Genomic DNA, 14,922 nt, shown 5'->3' on the forward strand with positions numbered 1-14,922 from the left:
GTCAACGGTTGTCTGTAAAAGAGAGATAAAGACTACAGAAGCTGAAGAAAACAGAAACCACAATTGACAGAACAGAGAGCTGTGCTTGATTTTAACCAATTTCTCTTCAAACACGTCCGGACATAATGGCCACCATGGTCCCTTCTGAGCGTATTGATTTGGAACTAACCTTTGGTGTGAAATATGAAAGACGCCAAAAACTCTTTATGAATTTCCTCTGTAATTGGAATGAGCAGATGTTGCAATTTAGTTTCCACTGTGTTCAATAACAGACTTGCTATTTTTCTCTCTATCCCTTGTTTCTCTTTCATTTTCATTTTCTGGCCCATCCTTCGTCCTCCCTGCTGTCTTTACCCACCTCCATCACTATACCCCCCTCCCTCCTCCCCTCCATCTTTTTCACTTCCAGACTCTGTGCTCTGTGCTGTGGCTGTGCTGAGTGACTAAGCAGAGCCCTTCAAGCCATGGAGGAGATGGACAGTAAACCCTACCAGCCGTTGTCCAAGGGACGCCATGAGATGGAGATGTCCTACACAAGCTCATCTGACGAGAGCGAAGATGGCCGTGCCCACCATCGCTCCTACACCTCACGTGAAACCCTGCCTGACTACACGCATGAGCTACGCCTCACCCTCGGATCACACCGGGAAAGACAAAGCAACTACAGTCAACCCCAGCCAGGTACCACGCTCAGGGCATGCCCAGGATGGATCTGTTAACCTGACTACATCCATAGTTGCGAAAACACTGTATATGAGCACAAATGGACACACATATTGTAGACACGGACATGCACACACAGAAAAACACACTGAGGTGTTTAAAAGGGCCTATGTGAATTACCTATTACAGTCCACAATGAGCCAGAAGGGCAGTCGGAGGCAGCCAATTACCTCTTCTCCACGGATGTGATATTTCTCTCCCACAGCTAAACTAGGTCAACCCCAAACCTCTGTGGCCTCACCTGGGGTGGAACACCTCCCTTCATTACACACACACATTTGCAGATACAGACACATGCTGACATAGACACACACACACACACACACACACACACACACACACACACACACACACACACACACACACACACACACACACACACACACACACACACACACACACGTTGACACAAACACACCATAAAATTCTTCCCTGCCGGTGACAGGAGGACAAATGGGCCAGTGCGCGCTGTGATGGATGGCCTTTATGCAGGTCATGTGTGGTGTTAAGAGAGAAGCCACACCTCATCAGGACAACTCCGCTGTGCATGGTTCATGGTGATCAATAGATACTCTTTCAGCTACCCCAACCCCCTGCTACTCTGCAAGACCTACCCACCATGCTAACAAGCAACATTAGCCATTCACAACAGTTACAACTCTTGACAAGCAGGCTGCTCAGAGGATATCGTGGTTTGAATGCCACCCTCTATGGATTTTGTTGTATTGTTTGCCATGCAGAGATGGCCATTAGTCATCATCAAGTCTTCCACAGCATTGTGGTGTCAAAGAGCGCTTGCCTTTTTTAACAGTTACGGCCTTTCTGTTTCCATAACAAACAACATCCCCTGCCATCAGTGTCATATGGTTAGGTGCGAAAGACCCCCCAAAGCAGCCTTTGAAATGTCAATGGCAGCCGGTTCTGAGAAGCACATCTGTTCATCTTTGAGCAACAGAGTTATATATAGCATACCCTACCTAAGTAACCAACTGTTAAGGGGGGACATTGCCTCAAGTGACATTTTTAATGGATTACGCTGTTCCTGACAAAGATCAGCCAATTTGTTTCTCCTCTAATTCCCCACCCATGTTCTTCATATTTTCCTTCATCTTTTAAACGTCACATCTTGGCCTCTCTTCCCTTCCTTTCCTTCCTTCCTTCCCAGCTGTTAGTTTTCCTTAATATTACACATTCCTCTCTGTCCATTTAATCCAACATCATCTGTTTGCTCTTACTGTCCATGTCTCTAGCCAACATATTTTTCTGTTAAGAGAGATACTAGATGGATATATCCATGGCCCCATGATCATCCTTCAGCACAGCTAACCACAATAACTAGCTTAAGTTTGCCTATAAATCAACTCAAATCAATGAATTTACACTTTTCAACATTTTATTCATAAAACCAGATATGAGTTACAGTATATCGATTTTAGTATTTTGAAGTAATAGTAAGTAGAATAATAGGAAAATAAGTAGAAGTAATCTGAGTAAACATATATATATATATATATATATATATATATATATATATATATATATATATATATATATAGTTATTCCTGAGACAAAACTCAGTATTAATGTTCATTAAGCTTTTTGCTAAGAGCACACGATAAAAATAAGGGCAGAATGAGCTCTTGCCTCCTTTAACCTCACCCCCTTTTGTCCCATTTTGTACTGCCTGGCCCCAGATTGGCTGGGTGTTAATTTGATTAAACACATTGATTTAGAAATATACAATGTATGAGCACAAAACTGACAAAAAGGGTCCATTAAAATTGTGAGACAATTATCACAAACCATTTGACATACGTTTCGGGACCCCTCTAAGTTTGGGGCCATAGGGCAGTTTCGCAGTTTGCTCACTATGGAAAAGGGGTCTTGGTGAAATGGTGGAAATATACCATGTAGATGAGCTTGTCTTCCATTACATCCAGGACTGTAGATGATTTTGGCAGCTATTCTGATTTTTGCCTATGACAAGTACCTACCAAAATTAGAGAACAACTTATTAATACATGATTTATTCTAAAATACTGTGAATTTGATAGAGAGGTTCTCTTTGAGGTTAAGATATGGACTCTGACACTTCCTCCAAATTTAACTGACTTCTTTACACACTTCGTCCCCATTCTGATGCTGAATAATGTTTCCCATCAGACCCAAATAAATTGAACTTCAGTAATGTCATGTCATGGTCTGGGGGATGTTTTCCGCAGCAGGAGTTGGAGCTCTTATACAGCTACAAGGCAGCGTGAATGCAAATGTTTATGTGAACCTCTTTCACTGCAATTGTCTCCCAATCAGCTGCAATTTTCATGTAAGACAATGCCCCGCGTCACACTGCAAAACAGATCTTTGAAGCTAAAAAAACACATAGAGAATCTCCAGAAAATCCTGGGCGACAAAGTAATGTCTAATAAACCCACTCCAGTGAGTGAACTGTGGAAGAGACTGAGTCAGAATGGACCCAGATCAAACCAGAGCAGTGTGAGAAACTACTGATGTCCTGTGGGCGCAGATGTGCTGAAGTCATTCAAAGCTGTGGCCTCTACACTTCCTGTTCATTTTTGGATCCTATAGAAGAAAACATTGTTGAAATCTTTTCTTCTGACACATTGGTTATTGTTTTTTTTTTGCCTTGGTTATTTAAGAGAACATGCTAGTACAGCAGTAGCATAGCCACAACTGATATTCTATCAAACTCTGAACGATAAAAAATAACAATATTTTAGAATAAATCAACCATAATACTTTGTTCTATAATTTTGATCTCCAGTGTACAACATTGGGTGAAAGTAGTGTCAAATATATAAATAGTCAATTTTTCTCAGAAGTGAGTCTGGAGCGGCTGACTGTAATGGCAGGAAATGGGAAGTTATTATAAAAAATGAGTTTCCATCTAATAACATGCTAAAACCTTTTCTCCTATTATAAATTCCTTTCAAAATGAAAAGGACAGCTTTTCAGTTTACAGTCAATACATGTTTCTTGCCACGGGGATATAGCCTATTTGCTGCTGAATTGCCCTCTTGCAGCCAATTTGAGCTAAACAGTAGTGTGTAGTGGTGACCAATCTTGTGCCGGTTTAATTCCAGCAGAACAGTGTCTGAGCCACAGTTGGTCTTGACCCCATCAAACAGGCACAGCAGGACACATCGCTGGTCAATGGAGTGGTCAACAGGACTGTGGCTCTCATTGGAACACGGTGGTTTGTGTTCAAAGGACCCGACCTAACACACATATATTAACTGCACTAAGTGAGAAGAAGAGAAAGTCTTTCTTTCCTGAGTTCTTAGTGGAGTCGATGTACCAGACTGCAGTAGTATCTACATAGATTTCAATTTATACTGTTAAAATTCCATCAGTTCCATCACTTCCACTTATACATTCTAAACAGAAAACTCAGGTGCCGAGGAAGAAAATTTACTCAACTGCCTCTCCAGGAAAAAAAAAAGGTAGAGCTCAATTGAATTGAATTGAATTGAAGTGTAACCAGAGGACTAACACAGTATATCTGATGTTCTCAGATAACAGGTTGATGCTTGGGAATGGAGGGTGTTCTAATACCTGAAAGCATATGAGGTTCAATTTTTCCCTCAGTCTGAGTCAATATTAATAAGGTTTGATCTTTATCTGATCTCTTCACCCCACCAAGGAGAATATAGATGAGATCAGTGCTCTGTTTGAGCAGCAGTTCAATACATCTCAAGCTCAATAACACACATCAGGCAGCCTGAACAGGATATAGCTTCACTGCAAACGGTTAAGAAAAATCCAGGGTGGTATTTTGATTGGGCTTCTGCTGCAAAACTTGTAAAAAAAAAAAAAGGGTTATTCAAATAGCAGCCTGCCTCTTGACATAATTTGGGAGATGTTCTGTGTTTGACTTGTAAATGCCTGCCTCTAACAAACACCTGGTCAGCTTAGAGGCTCAGGCAAATAAAAACACATGCCGGTATTAGAGGCTTTACAGCTCTACGTCGATGATGATCTCAATCTATATGTCTCTCCCCCTCCTACTGCTCTAGATTTAGACTTCTGCAAAGCTGGGCAGATGAGGAGCCCAGACTACCACATCCACCAACAGCAGCAACAGCAGCAGCAGCATCAGGAGGAGGAGGAGGAAGCGTTGTGCTCTGGACCAGCCGCTCACGTCCACAGCCGCTACTCCCTGGGCGTCGGCTCAGATGTGGACACAGAGCCGGAAGTGGACCCCTCTCCTGCTCACGGCCTGCAGCACATGTGGATGCGCGGCCTGAAGTCTGAGCAGAGCTCTTGCCTGACGAGCCGCGCCAACTCCGCCCTGTCTCTCACTGACACTGAGCATGACAGGAAGTCTGAGCCTGACAATGGTGAGTGAAATATCTTCTTACTCCACAAGGGAATTGCCCATCACTATGCTCAATGCCCAGGGGAGATTAGCAAATAATGCAGTGCACCTTCAATGATTAATAGCTGTGTTTGTAATTAGCATGCATTGTGTGTTGAGGTCATTCTTCTTGTGTATGACCGTTTTTTAGGTAAATCCTTTCAGTATCGTTTTATTAAGAGAAGAATTAACCAAGTAATGAAATGAAACACAACATATAAAAGAACACCTTTCCAGGTTTGCGTGTCACTAAAGTTATAGTGTCTTAAGTCGAACATTGTGAAGTTACAAGAGGGATTTAAATGAAATCCTTCGCATTTGAATCTACATCCGCCTGCAGGCAAAAGTTTGCATGTACTTCCCACGCTGTAGAGACGCAAAAACTCGCAAAGCCACCATGAAATAGACCTCAGCAAAAGGAAAACACAGTTTTTGCTCATAGATATCCAAACACACATCTCTTACTATCTTTCGCCATTTGTTCTGTTCACTGCTACGACTAGTTAGTAGCTGATTGTCCAAAGTCTCATGTGATTGGATTCAATTTTTGTAAACGCCCCTGTGTGCAGGTGCACCAATCGTTCGAATATGTTCCATTTTACAGGAAGAGAAAACACAGGGATTTTGATGTAAGAATACTCTGCCACTGATTTTTGACATGTATTTGGCATATATCAAAAGATACATTAACAATTAACACAGGGACACAGGATTAAAACTGGAAAAAAGTATTTTTCCTTTCCGTTGGACTTAAAGTTACAGCCTCAGGCAATTACCTGATTGAAGGTCCTAGTTTTTAAACTACTGCTAATGCTTACATACTACATACTCTTTGATGTGGCTGGATACAGAAAATGTGCTATTGGTTATTTAGTCTCTGAAGTGAGCTTGTATTGGAGGTGAACATGGGGTTGACAGGGGATGGAGCCTGAGGGAAGTCCAGTGATGTCCGCAGTATATGGCTTGGAAAGGATTGAATATCCATTGGACGCTGAAGCAGATTTAGGTTTAAGGCTTGGAGGAAAAGAAAAATTGTTGGGGTCAGGCGTCTACAGTACCTGACTGACTGCCTGAGGGCGGCTGACTCTGTGGGAAGACTATAGTGGAAGTCTTAAGAAAGGAGAAGTTGAGAAGCAGGGCTGAAGACATGGGGCCAACTAGAGAAAAATCTGGGATGGTGCCAGCTATCTGTCTTCAACTGCTGGGCTTGGCTCGGCTCCCCGCAGATGGAGAGTTAGAGGTGCACACAAACAAAGACAGAGCCCTCCAACCCATCCCCAAGGGCACTGTCTGTTTATGTGCCGCAAAAAAAGGTGGAACGCATTCAGTGGCTGAGAAAAGGAAGGGTGATAGAGAAAGACAGAGAGGGGGGAAAAGAGAATTAGAGAGCGGGAGAATAAGAGAAAGGGATAACAAAAAATGCTAATGAGAGAAAAGAAATGGTAATATAATGGTATAATTAGAATGAGAATAAAAGAGAATGAGTTGTTGAGGGTAAAACAGGTGAAGGAGGTTTCAAGTGAGTGTTAGAGAAAGACGGTGGGAGAGGGAGATAACCTAGGCATGGTAAGAGAAGGATCAGCGAGCTAGAGGGAATCAGAGAGTTTAGGATGTGGTTGTTTATGTTTGGGATGCATCCAGGGATGCTGTTTAAACGGCAGAAGGATTGGACATGGAGTCAGCCTCGTACAAAATCACAAGATGGAAGAGGAGAGGGTGAGAGAGTGGGAGTGCTTGCAGCATTACACAGTAATCAATTTGTGATGGCTGTGTGCATATGGACCAAAGTTATTACCATTTGAGATGAGGGACACCATCTTCACCCAGGGTCAGAATGAAAGCTGCAAAGGGGGGTGGGGGGTTCAGATGGGCATGCAGCAGAGGAAACAGAAGCAAATGAGGACGGATGAAGTCATAGAAGTGAGAGGAGAGGATTTAAATGATCAAAGCATTTGGCTTTACTTCTACAATGCACCAGGAAAGCTGGTTTAAGCGTGGATTTCATATGTCACACGAGGAGCTGTGCAGTCTGTCCTATGGCTCTCCAAACCGTGACACGATCACTCTCAAGAACAGGTTCTTCCTTTCACTCGAGCTTCACCCCTCTCTCTGCGTTTTCTCGTGCATTAGTATCTTATCTCGGCAACCTTCTTTTCCCCCCCTTTCACCACCAACACACCGTTTATACTCATCCTCTTCCTGTCCATCTCCCTCTGACACGTGGCCAGGTGTGTCCATGCGTGGCATCCTCTAATAGGAAATGCATTATGGATGTCACATTTCTCTCCATCAGCACAACAAAGTCTCACACGCCCCTCTGTTCCGAGTGATAATGAAAGTTAGAGCCACACGCAAAAAAATGTCGGCGGAAAAGGGGCTCAAATCAAAAAGCTAACGTCCCTGCCAAAATGAAAGTGCATTTCAAGTCAGCCCGACCTTGCACTCCCTTTGTCTTCAGAGCTCGCTCCCTCCCAAACCCATTAATGATGTCAGCTTCAAACTGGCAGGAATCCTTTTGTTCCTGGTCTGATTGAAGCTGACAAGTCAATTTAGTCAGTGTGTGTGTTTGTGTGTTTGTGTGTGTGGTGTGTGTTTGTGTGTGTGTGTGTGTATTTGAGTGTTAGAAAAATAGTGTAAGGGAGTGACAGATTAAGAATGGGTAAGAAATTAAGTATCTGTGAAGCTATGTTTGTACATATGTCTGTCTTTACCGTCTTTCGTGTGTGTGTGTGTGTGTGAGAGAGAGATGGGTTGGTGGGCAGGAGGTGCATGTCCAACTTTGACACCTCCCTTGAGGAAGGCTGTGGGCGTTCTAAAGCACCAGTAGGAACTGCTGACAAACTCAGGAAAACATCAACACCTGAATTGACGAAAGTACACCGGAGATTGGCAGTAGTAGTGTAGTTCAGCTAGAGTTTACTGTTGTACAGAACGATACACACACTCATACATTATGTGGCCAGAAGTATTTGGACAATCATGTGCATAATATTTAAATATTATTTACAAACACAAAACTGGAATCTGATTGGGCCTCAGGGACCTTGCCCATGTTTGAAAAAAATGTAGCTATACCAGACAACATGCACACATGCTGCTAATGTTGCAATGCTAAATACTGAAGAATAGTTTGAATTCTTGAGAAATATATAAATATATATATATATATATATATATATATATATATATATATTTATATATATATATATAGCTAGAAGGCCATTATCTTATTAGCATAAAGATTGGAGTAAGGGAGAAACTAGCTAGCCTTTGTAGCTTATTGTGTACTGTTTGTTAAATCTGAACAGAAACATGAAATGTTAGGATGACAGTTTATGATTTTAGAAAAAGTTGTGTGGTTTTATAGCTATTTTTTTACAACAATAAATCCGACAATCCATCACACAAAACTTCAAGAAGTCACTCCACAAAATTTGGCCTATTTTTTAAATATCTCCATTCTTGTATGAATTTAGCTAAATGTTTTGTGCAAATTAGTGAGCTTTATAGGTGTTACTAACCATATGTTTGAACTATGTAATAAGCCAGGGTAGCTGTTTCCCCCTGCTTCCAGTCTTTATGCTAAGCTAGGCTTAGTGCATTCTGAGAAATATATTTACTGTATTCTTTTTGGCGAAAATTAGATGAGAAGTTTAACACCGATTCTTGTCTGTTTATTGCATGTGGAGCTAGAGCTAGGAGGGGATTAGCTTACTGAATGAAAAGAGTAACTAGCCTCACATGCTAATTGCAACTTGTTTGTTTAATCTGTACACAAACATGAAATATAATGGAAATTCATGGTTTTAGAGGAAGTCATGTGGGGTTTTTAATTATCTCTTTATAAGGAACAGTTTATAGCCTACCTGTATCCAAAGCATCCCCACTAGTTGTCCAACCTTGCTATGGCAAGAAGACTTCATACAAGTCTTGAAATAAATTCTGACAGAAAGAAGAAGAGGGTTGATGAGAGAAAGAGAAAGAAAAAGAGAGAGATAGAGAGAGAGAGAGAGAGAGAGCAGTGTCCGTCTTCTGAATTACTGCAGAGTGGAATACAAAAAAAATCCTATATTAGCTTTATTATCTGGGTTACAACATTGTCCTATAATGAGATGCTAATTAATTGTCCACTTTTTCATTAGTTTAATCATTTGTAGATTTACTACAGGCCTTTGTCTATCTTTTTAGCTTATCCTTTTTCCTTCACTTTTGGGATTGACACATTGGCATGTAGCAGACAGCCTCCTGGTTTTACATGACTGCACTTTTCATGTATCGTCCTTTGAGCTGAAAGGGTTCTAAGGCAATGGCAAACAGCAGTCCAATGAAAGGCTCTATCACTCATTATAGTAGATAACTCTCTGTGCTAAAATGCAAATATCTGTGTAATTACCGCAGCCTGAGTAAGCACTTGATTCTGATTGGCCGCAGGACGTCCATTTTTTTTTAAAACTTGAAAACTCCCTTATAACTGTCTGATCACAGTGCTAAATTAATACACTAGAAAGGTTTGAGTGTTCCATTTCCGCCATACACTGCAGATAATGGTTTGAAGAAAATGGGTTTTCAAATTGCCTCAAACATTTATAGTTCCCAAGTTAGCAATCAAGCCTTTTGAAAGTGGTTCTGTGTTGATGTAATCCCCCCACATCAAGACATGTAAGCCCACATCTGTTGATCAGACCCGGCAGTGACACTGTATTATTGTACAAACAACAAGCAAACCAAACTTAAAACAGCATTACAATACATAACATAACAAATATGAATGAATAAAAATGTGAATTAATATTCACCTAAGTTTTTATTTTTGGAATATTATGATTCTCTATTCAACAGGCTGATAGTAGATGAGTATTTTAAATCAGGATGTTGCTAAAACCCTAGGATGTAATCTAACACTCAACGATGGCAAAGTGATTTAAATGGCAAAGTCCCTTTCTTGTTAATTGTCATCAAACATGAATTTATATAAGCTTGACAGCTTGTGCCTCTTGAATTCAATTTCAGCACACTCATTTCTCAAACAAATTTGCTTCCAAAAATTAATTCCTTTTGTTAATGTGTAAAACGTGCATTTTTCAGCAGTGGAATTGCCCAAGATAGATAGCAAACCTGCCAACAGCTTGCTAGTTTTTCCTTCTAAAATCTTAAAATTTGCTGCTTTTCACTGTTTCATATCTTTGTAAACTGAAACCATTTAGGATTTGGACTGGGACTTTTGGTTGGACAAATACATGGGAAATTCTGATATAGATTGGTTATATTTTCGTGACAATATAAATACTGAAATAGAAAAATATACCTGAGAAGATGAGAGTCTCATTAGCAAATCATCACTTGTTAGAATTTCAAAATGTACTTTACAATTTAGAGAAAGGGGCAGAGGACTTTTTTCACATCTTTCCTTATTATTTCAACTTGTTAAAATATGCTTATCCAATGAATGAAGGGTAAGCTAAATGAATGTTGTCTGCCTTGAATGAGAGTGCAAAAGTTACTCTGTAAGTTACTCTGTACCCTGAGTACAGATGCCTGCCAGGTCTATACCAACACTAAATGAGGCATATTGTCCCGAAATAGATTGCTTCCATTAGACCTTAAAAAAAAGTCATTTAGAATATGTTTTCACAGTGTAGTTGTTGTCCTTGCTTTGAAATAAGACAAGCATGAATGTTACCTTAAACATAAATGTTACATTCTGGCTATAAACTAGGTAGTTCAGGTGCCTGGGGGACTGCACAATGTCATAAAGGGCCCTCATATCTTTTATAAACAAGGTCCATTATTTTTATAATGATGTGCCAAAGTTTTGCAGTCAAGTTTGGCCAAGCTGTGTTCAAGTAAGTGTTGCAGAAGGTTAGCAAGGGCGTCAAGACAAAGGGTGGGTGAGTGGAGTGAAAAACTGACCTTACGGTTTAATGAGCAAGCATACGGCACAGAGGAAGACAAAGGGAGGGCACAGAGAAGATAGGAAGACAGAGAGGCTTGCTGGTAAGTAAAGACATTGCACAGGATATTAGAGAGCCATCATCAGAAAATCTTGGCGAGGTTGAGCTTTTATACTGATTTTAATTTTAGCTACCAATCATTTGTGTTAAGGCTACATTTGGAATACAATACAATTGAGATGGACTAATGGAAGCTGTTGAAAAAACAACAGGTGTTACACAGAATGTCATTTCAGATGGGAATCAGAATTTCAGGATACTTTAAGATGCAATTCTGACTTTTTTAAGAAATCTGGACTTTTAATAAGATAGTGAGGGAATTACAAATGATTCCTGTAAGCTCCCTTGACCAAAAGTGTCAGATAACAGCATTTTAGCAATGTGAATAAAATGTTTTTTGTGTGTTTTTCCTCCCTCTGATGTTGGAAGACACAAATCTCCTTTTGGCAGCTCTGCAGCCATTAAAAAACTTTAGCGGATTCAGGAAACTACAGTACCTTCAGAAATAGACACATCATCAGATGTGCCAATGCAACCACACATATGGGCTTGCACAGACACGCGAGCTGCATCCTTTTGTCTCCTTTAACTTTCCTAGTGTGTTTGCGTGTTTGTGTAAGCGGAGGGCTAAGTGACAACACCAGGCAAACAGCCGCGTACTTCCCTCTTGCCTTCCCAAGGCCCAAGGGGTTTTGCAGGAATGGATTTGTCTATTAGCTCGTAAAGAACATTGCTCAGTGCCATATCGATCATCTGAGCTGTAACGTTTAGGGTCTTTAAGTTGTAGAGTTGATCTAGTGGTACACAGACTCCCCTGGCTATTTTACCAGAGTGAGAGATGATCAACTTAACCCTGGTGCCGCACTTGGCCAGAGGAAATGCTATAAACACGTCCGCTGGAGCCAGAAACCGTTTTTATTGAACCGCCCGTTCAGCCATACAGGAGAGGCTGAAGAGCTGCCATGAATTCGCCAGGTGCCTCATTGTAGCAACAATGCAGTGGTATAGTTTCCCTCTCTTTATTAGCAGTCTCATCACACAGTTAGCCATGCCAGCTTCTGTTCATGACAAGCTGTCAGAAAATTGGATCCCACCCTGTTGTCGTAATGATGGACCTTTAGAGTTCACTGATCCACACAAAGACCTACTGGACTGTACTACTGGTTGATTAGGGCGGGGGGGGGGGGGGGGGGGTACATGCGTTTGTATGTGTGGTCTGTGTGTGTTTATGTGTGCGTGACAGAGAGAGAAAGTGGGAGCAAGAGAGATCATTTTCCGTTCTGTCACTCTCTGTGAATGCTTAAGCCCCTCCTCCATCCTCATCTTGCTGCCATGGCAACAGTCATCAAATCAGAACATCAACCGTGGCTTTCATCTCACATTGTCTACCGGCTGCCTACCAGTTATCTGTATACATAATCTGTGCAATGGAAACATCACAGAGTCCAACCAAAAGTTGCCATTTTAACAAGCGGCCACATCCCGCACAATTCCACGATCACCTACACAGCAGAGGCACGCATATTTAGATTTTCATGTATTTTTGATAAACAGTTAAATACGCTGGCTTAAAACAGTTTTTAGCTCTAAGCCCTGTTGGAGTATTAAAATGAGAGGAGAGCCCGGTGAGTGGCACATGAATCAGCTCACAGCAGAAAGAAACAATAGCCCTGAGAGTGTACCGAGAGATTAGTGCAAATCAGAGTGTTTTGCACCGGGGGAGAGAGGCTGAGGGGGCGGTGGACACAAAGGTGCCTGCACTGTAGGGACGTACACACGCACACACACACACACACGCTCAGATGCCCACACATGCTCTTGCTGTTTTGCGTTCTGTGTGTGTGAAGGGTCAGTGGGGCATATAATCTTGAAGGGATTTTAGAAAATGCAGCCACAACACAACTTGATTGGCAAGGAAATGGTTGGTATGGAGAGGTGGAAGATATTATATACTTTCATCATAGAATGTATTTATTTATTTATTTTTTTAGATCGCCTGAGGTTTTTCTAGGGACTAGCATAAAGAAAAGACGCTTTTATGTATGGGCACCGAAAAAGCCTAATTGAACAATAATGGTGAAAGGAAAAGAAAGGTAAGCAAATCAGAACCTTTCTATGCTGCACAATACTATCCTCAGTGTGGATGAATGGGGCCTGTCACAGAGCAGGCTTCTGCTGGGGGGGAAAAACTCTTCTGAATCGCAAAACTACAGGTTCATTGTTATTCTGATAATCAGAATTGTCATCTGAGCCTGCAAAGGGATTGAATGCATTTGCCAAGAGGATGTCAGTGATAGTAATGGCAGTGTAGTTGTCTCCCAGTCATTAACAGTGGCTGCCATTTTAGTTTAACTGATTGTAGTAATAGCTGTTCCTCCAACACAGCCGGCCTGATACTGCCAGGGATACTTCTGCCATGGCTGCGTTTGTGCCAGTGTTAAAGGCTGCCTTCACAGCCCTGGTGCCAGTAGTAAAGCCTGTTGTTGCATGGCACGGTGCCCTGAGCCTGTCAGACCTCCAGGGTGTGTACACCACCTGTCATTATCAGCTCTCAACCCTGGCAGCTACAGACAGCTAATGGTCTATTGGGTCTCACCCAACAATCTGCAGACCAGTATAGTGCTACTGGTTGGACGACTGGACACCTGCACAAACACATGCCCATGTGTGCACATTCACATACATGAACACACATCACTAAATTCACTTTTTAAGGTATGGGTTGAACTATAAACCCAAATGAAAAAAAAAGTGATGTCTATTTTATTCATTCACTTGATGATGGACTTCTTCTGCTCACTCGAGCATTGTCAGTATGATTTATAGCATTGCAACCTTTGTCACAGGCAGCTTTTAATTGAAAAAGGCACAACAGGACTTCAGAAAGCCATTAATTGTTACGGTTAATTAAGGTAAACATTAAATGAAGAGAGTTTTAATTGGTTTCTCTTGATGAGGGTAGGGATCTGGGGTGACCAGAATCTGCATATGTAAATAACTAAAAACTCCTCCAGGTCTTGGCTTTACTCTCTTTGCCTTGGAGCCCTCGCTCTCTCTATCTCTGTTTATTTTGCTGTCACCGTCTCTCCTTTTCTCCCTCTTCTGTTCTCTGCACACACCCATGCATGCAAACACACCAAAGATTTACACAACTTGGCCCCAACCAAGCTGTCAGTAATACAAATAGGGTGCTTTTGTCAAGTGACATTGATGTGATGTATGTACATGCTAAATGCTAAACTGGCGCCCCCTGAAGAGATACATTTGTTAAGATGAGACATGACCGATGACGTCACCTTCATGTTTACAATACATGGAATTATCCCAAGGCCATCAGCATTCAAGCGAGCTGCATTTATTTAAATCATTTTATTTTTGAAAGAGGGTGTTGGATGCTGATATGGAAATATTGAAAATATCACAAATATGTCCAATAGTAGTCATTTCCCTTTTTTTCATGTCCTCTGAGCAGCTGCCACCTGTGCCAGAGGCGAGGACGTTAATAGCGCACCCAATCACTTTGCTAGATAGATCACCCTAACACCAGATAGATAATCATGCTGTTAAATAAATAGCTTCTTAAAATGCCTCCGAATGCCGCTAAAAGCATGAGCATTTTTATGGTTGACTTGGGAAAAGAGAGTGGCTGTGTCAGAGGGAGGGGGTGGTACTCAATTTGCATTGCACAGTCTACAGTTGAAAATGTGTGCATGTGTGTGCAGACAATTGGACGGCTGCTCAGTCACCCGGTCACCCTGCTGCAGTAAAAAAGCTTCTCATGGCCGATGCAGGGCTCTTGCCAGAATTTCACAAAAAAATGAACGCGTAGAGCTGTTCAAACAGATGCTCGATGCCATTTCCAAATAGTGTATA

The 14,922-nt window shown here is 41.5% G+C and overlaps 1 protein-coding gene across 1 annotated transcript in view; it reads left to right on the forward strand.

Annotated features, from left to right (window-relative positions):
• Nucleotides 1-464: 464 nt before the first annotated feature.
• The window catches only part of tenm1 (teneurin transmembrane protein 1), a gene marked incomplete at both ends in the record, with an annotated part of 163,404 nt that continues 148,946 nt past the window's right edge, over nt 465-14,922 (forward strand). The window contains 2 exons of the mRNA XM_083914792.1: nt 465-681; nt 4,758-5,081. Coding sequence (XP_083770918.1) covers nt 465-681; nt 4,758-5,081 — 541 coding nt within the window. The remainder of the gene's footprint in view (nt 682-4,757; nt 5,082-14,922) is intronic.

The sequence above is a fragment of the Echiichthys vipera genome (genome assembly GCF_963691815.1).
Source record: "Echiichthys vipera genome assembly, chromosome: 6".
NCBI lineage: Eukaryota > Metazoa > Chordata > Actinopteri > Perciformes > Trachinidae > Echiichthys > Echiichthys vipera.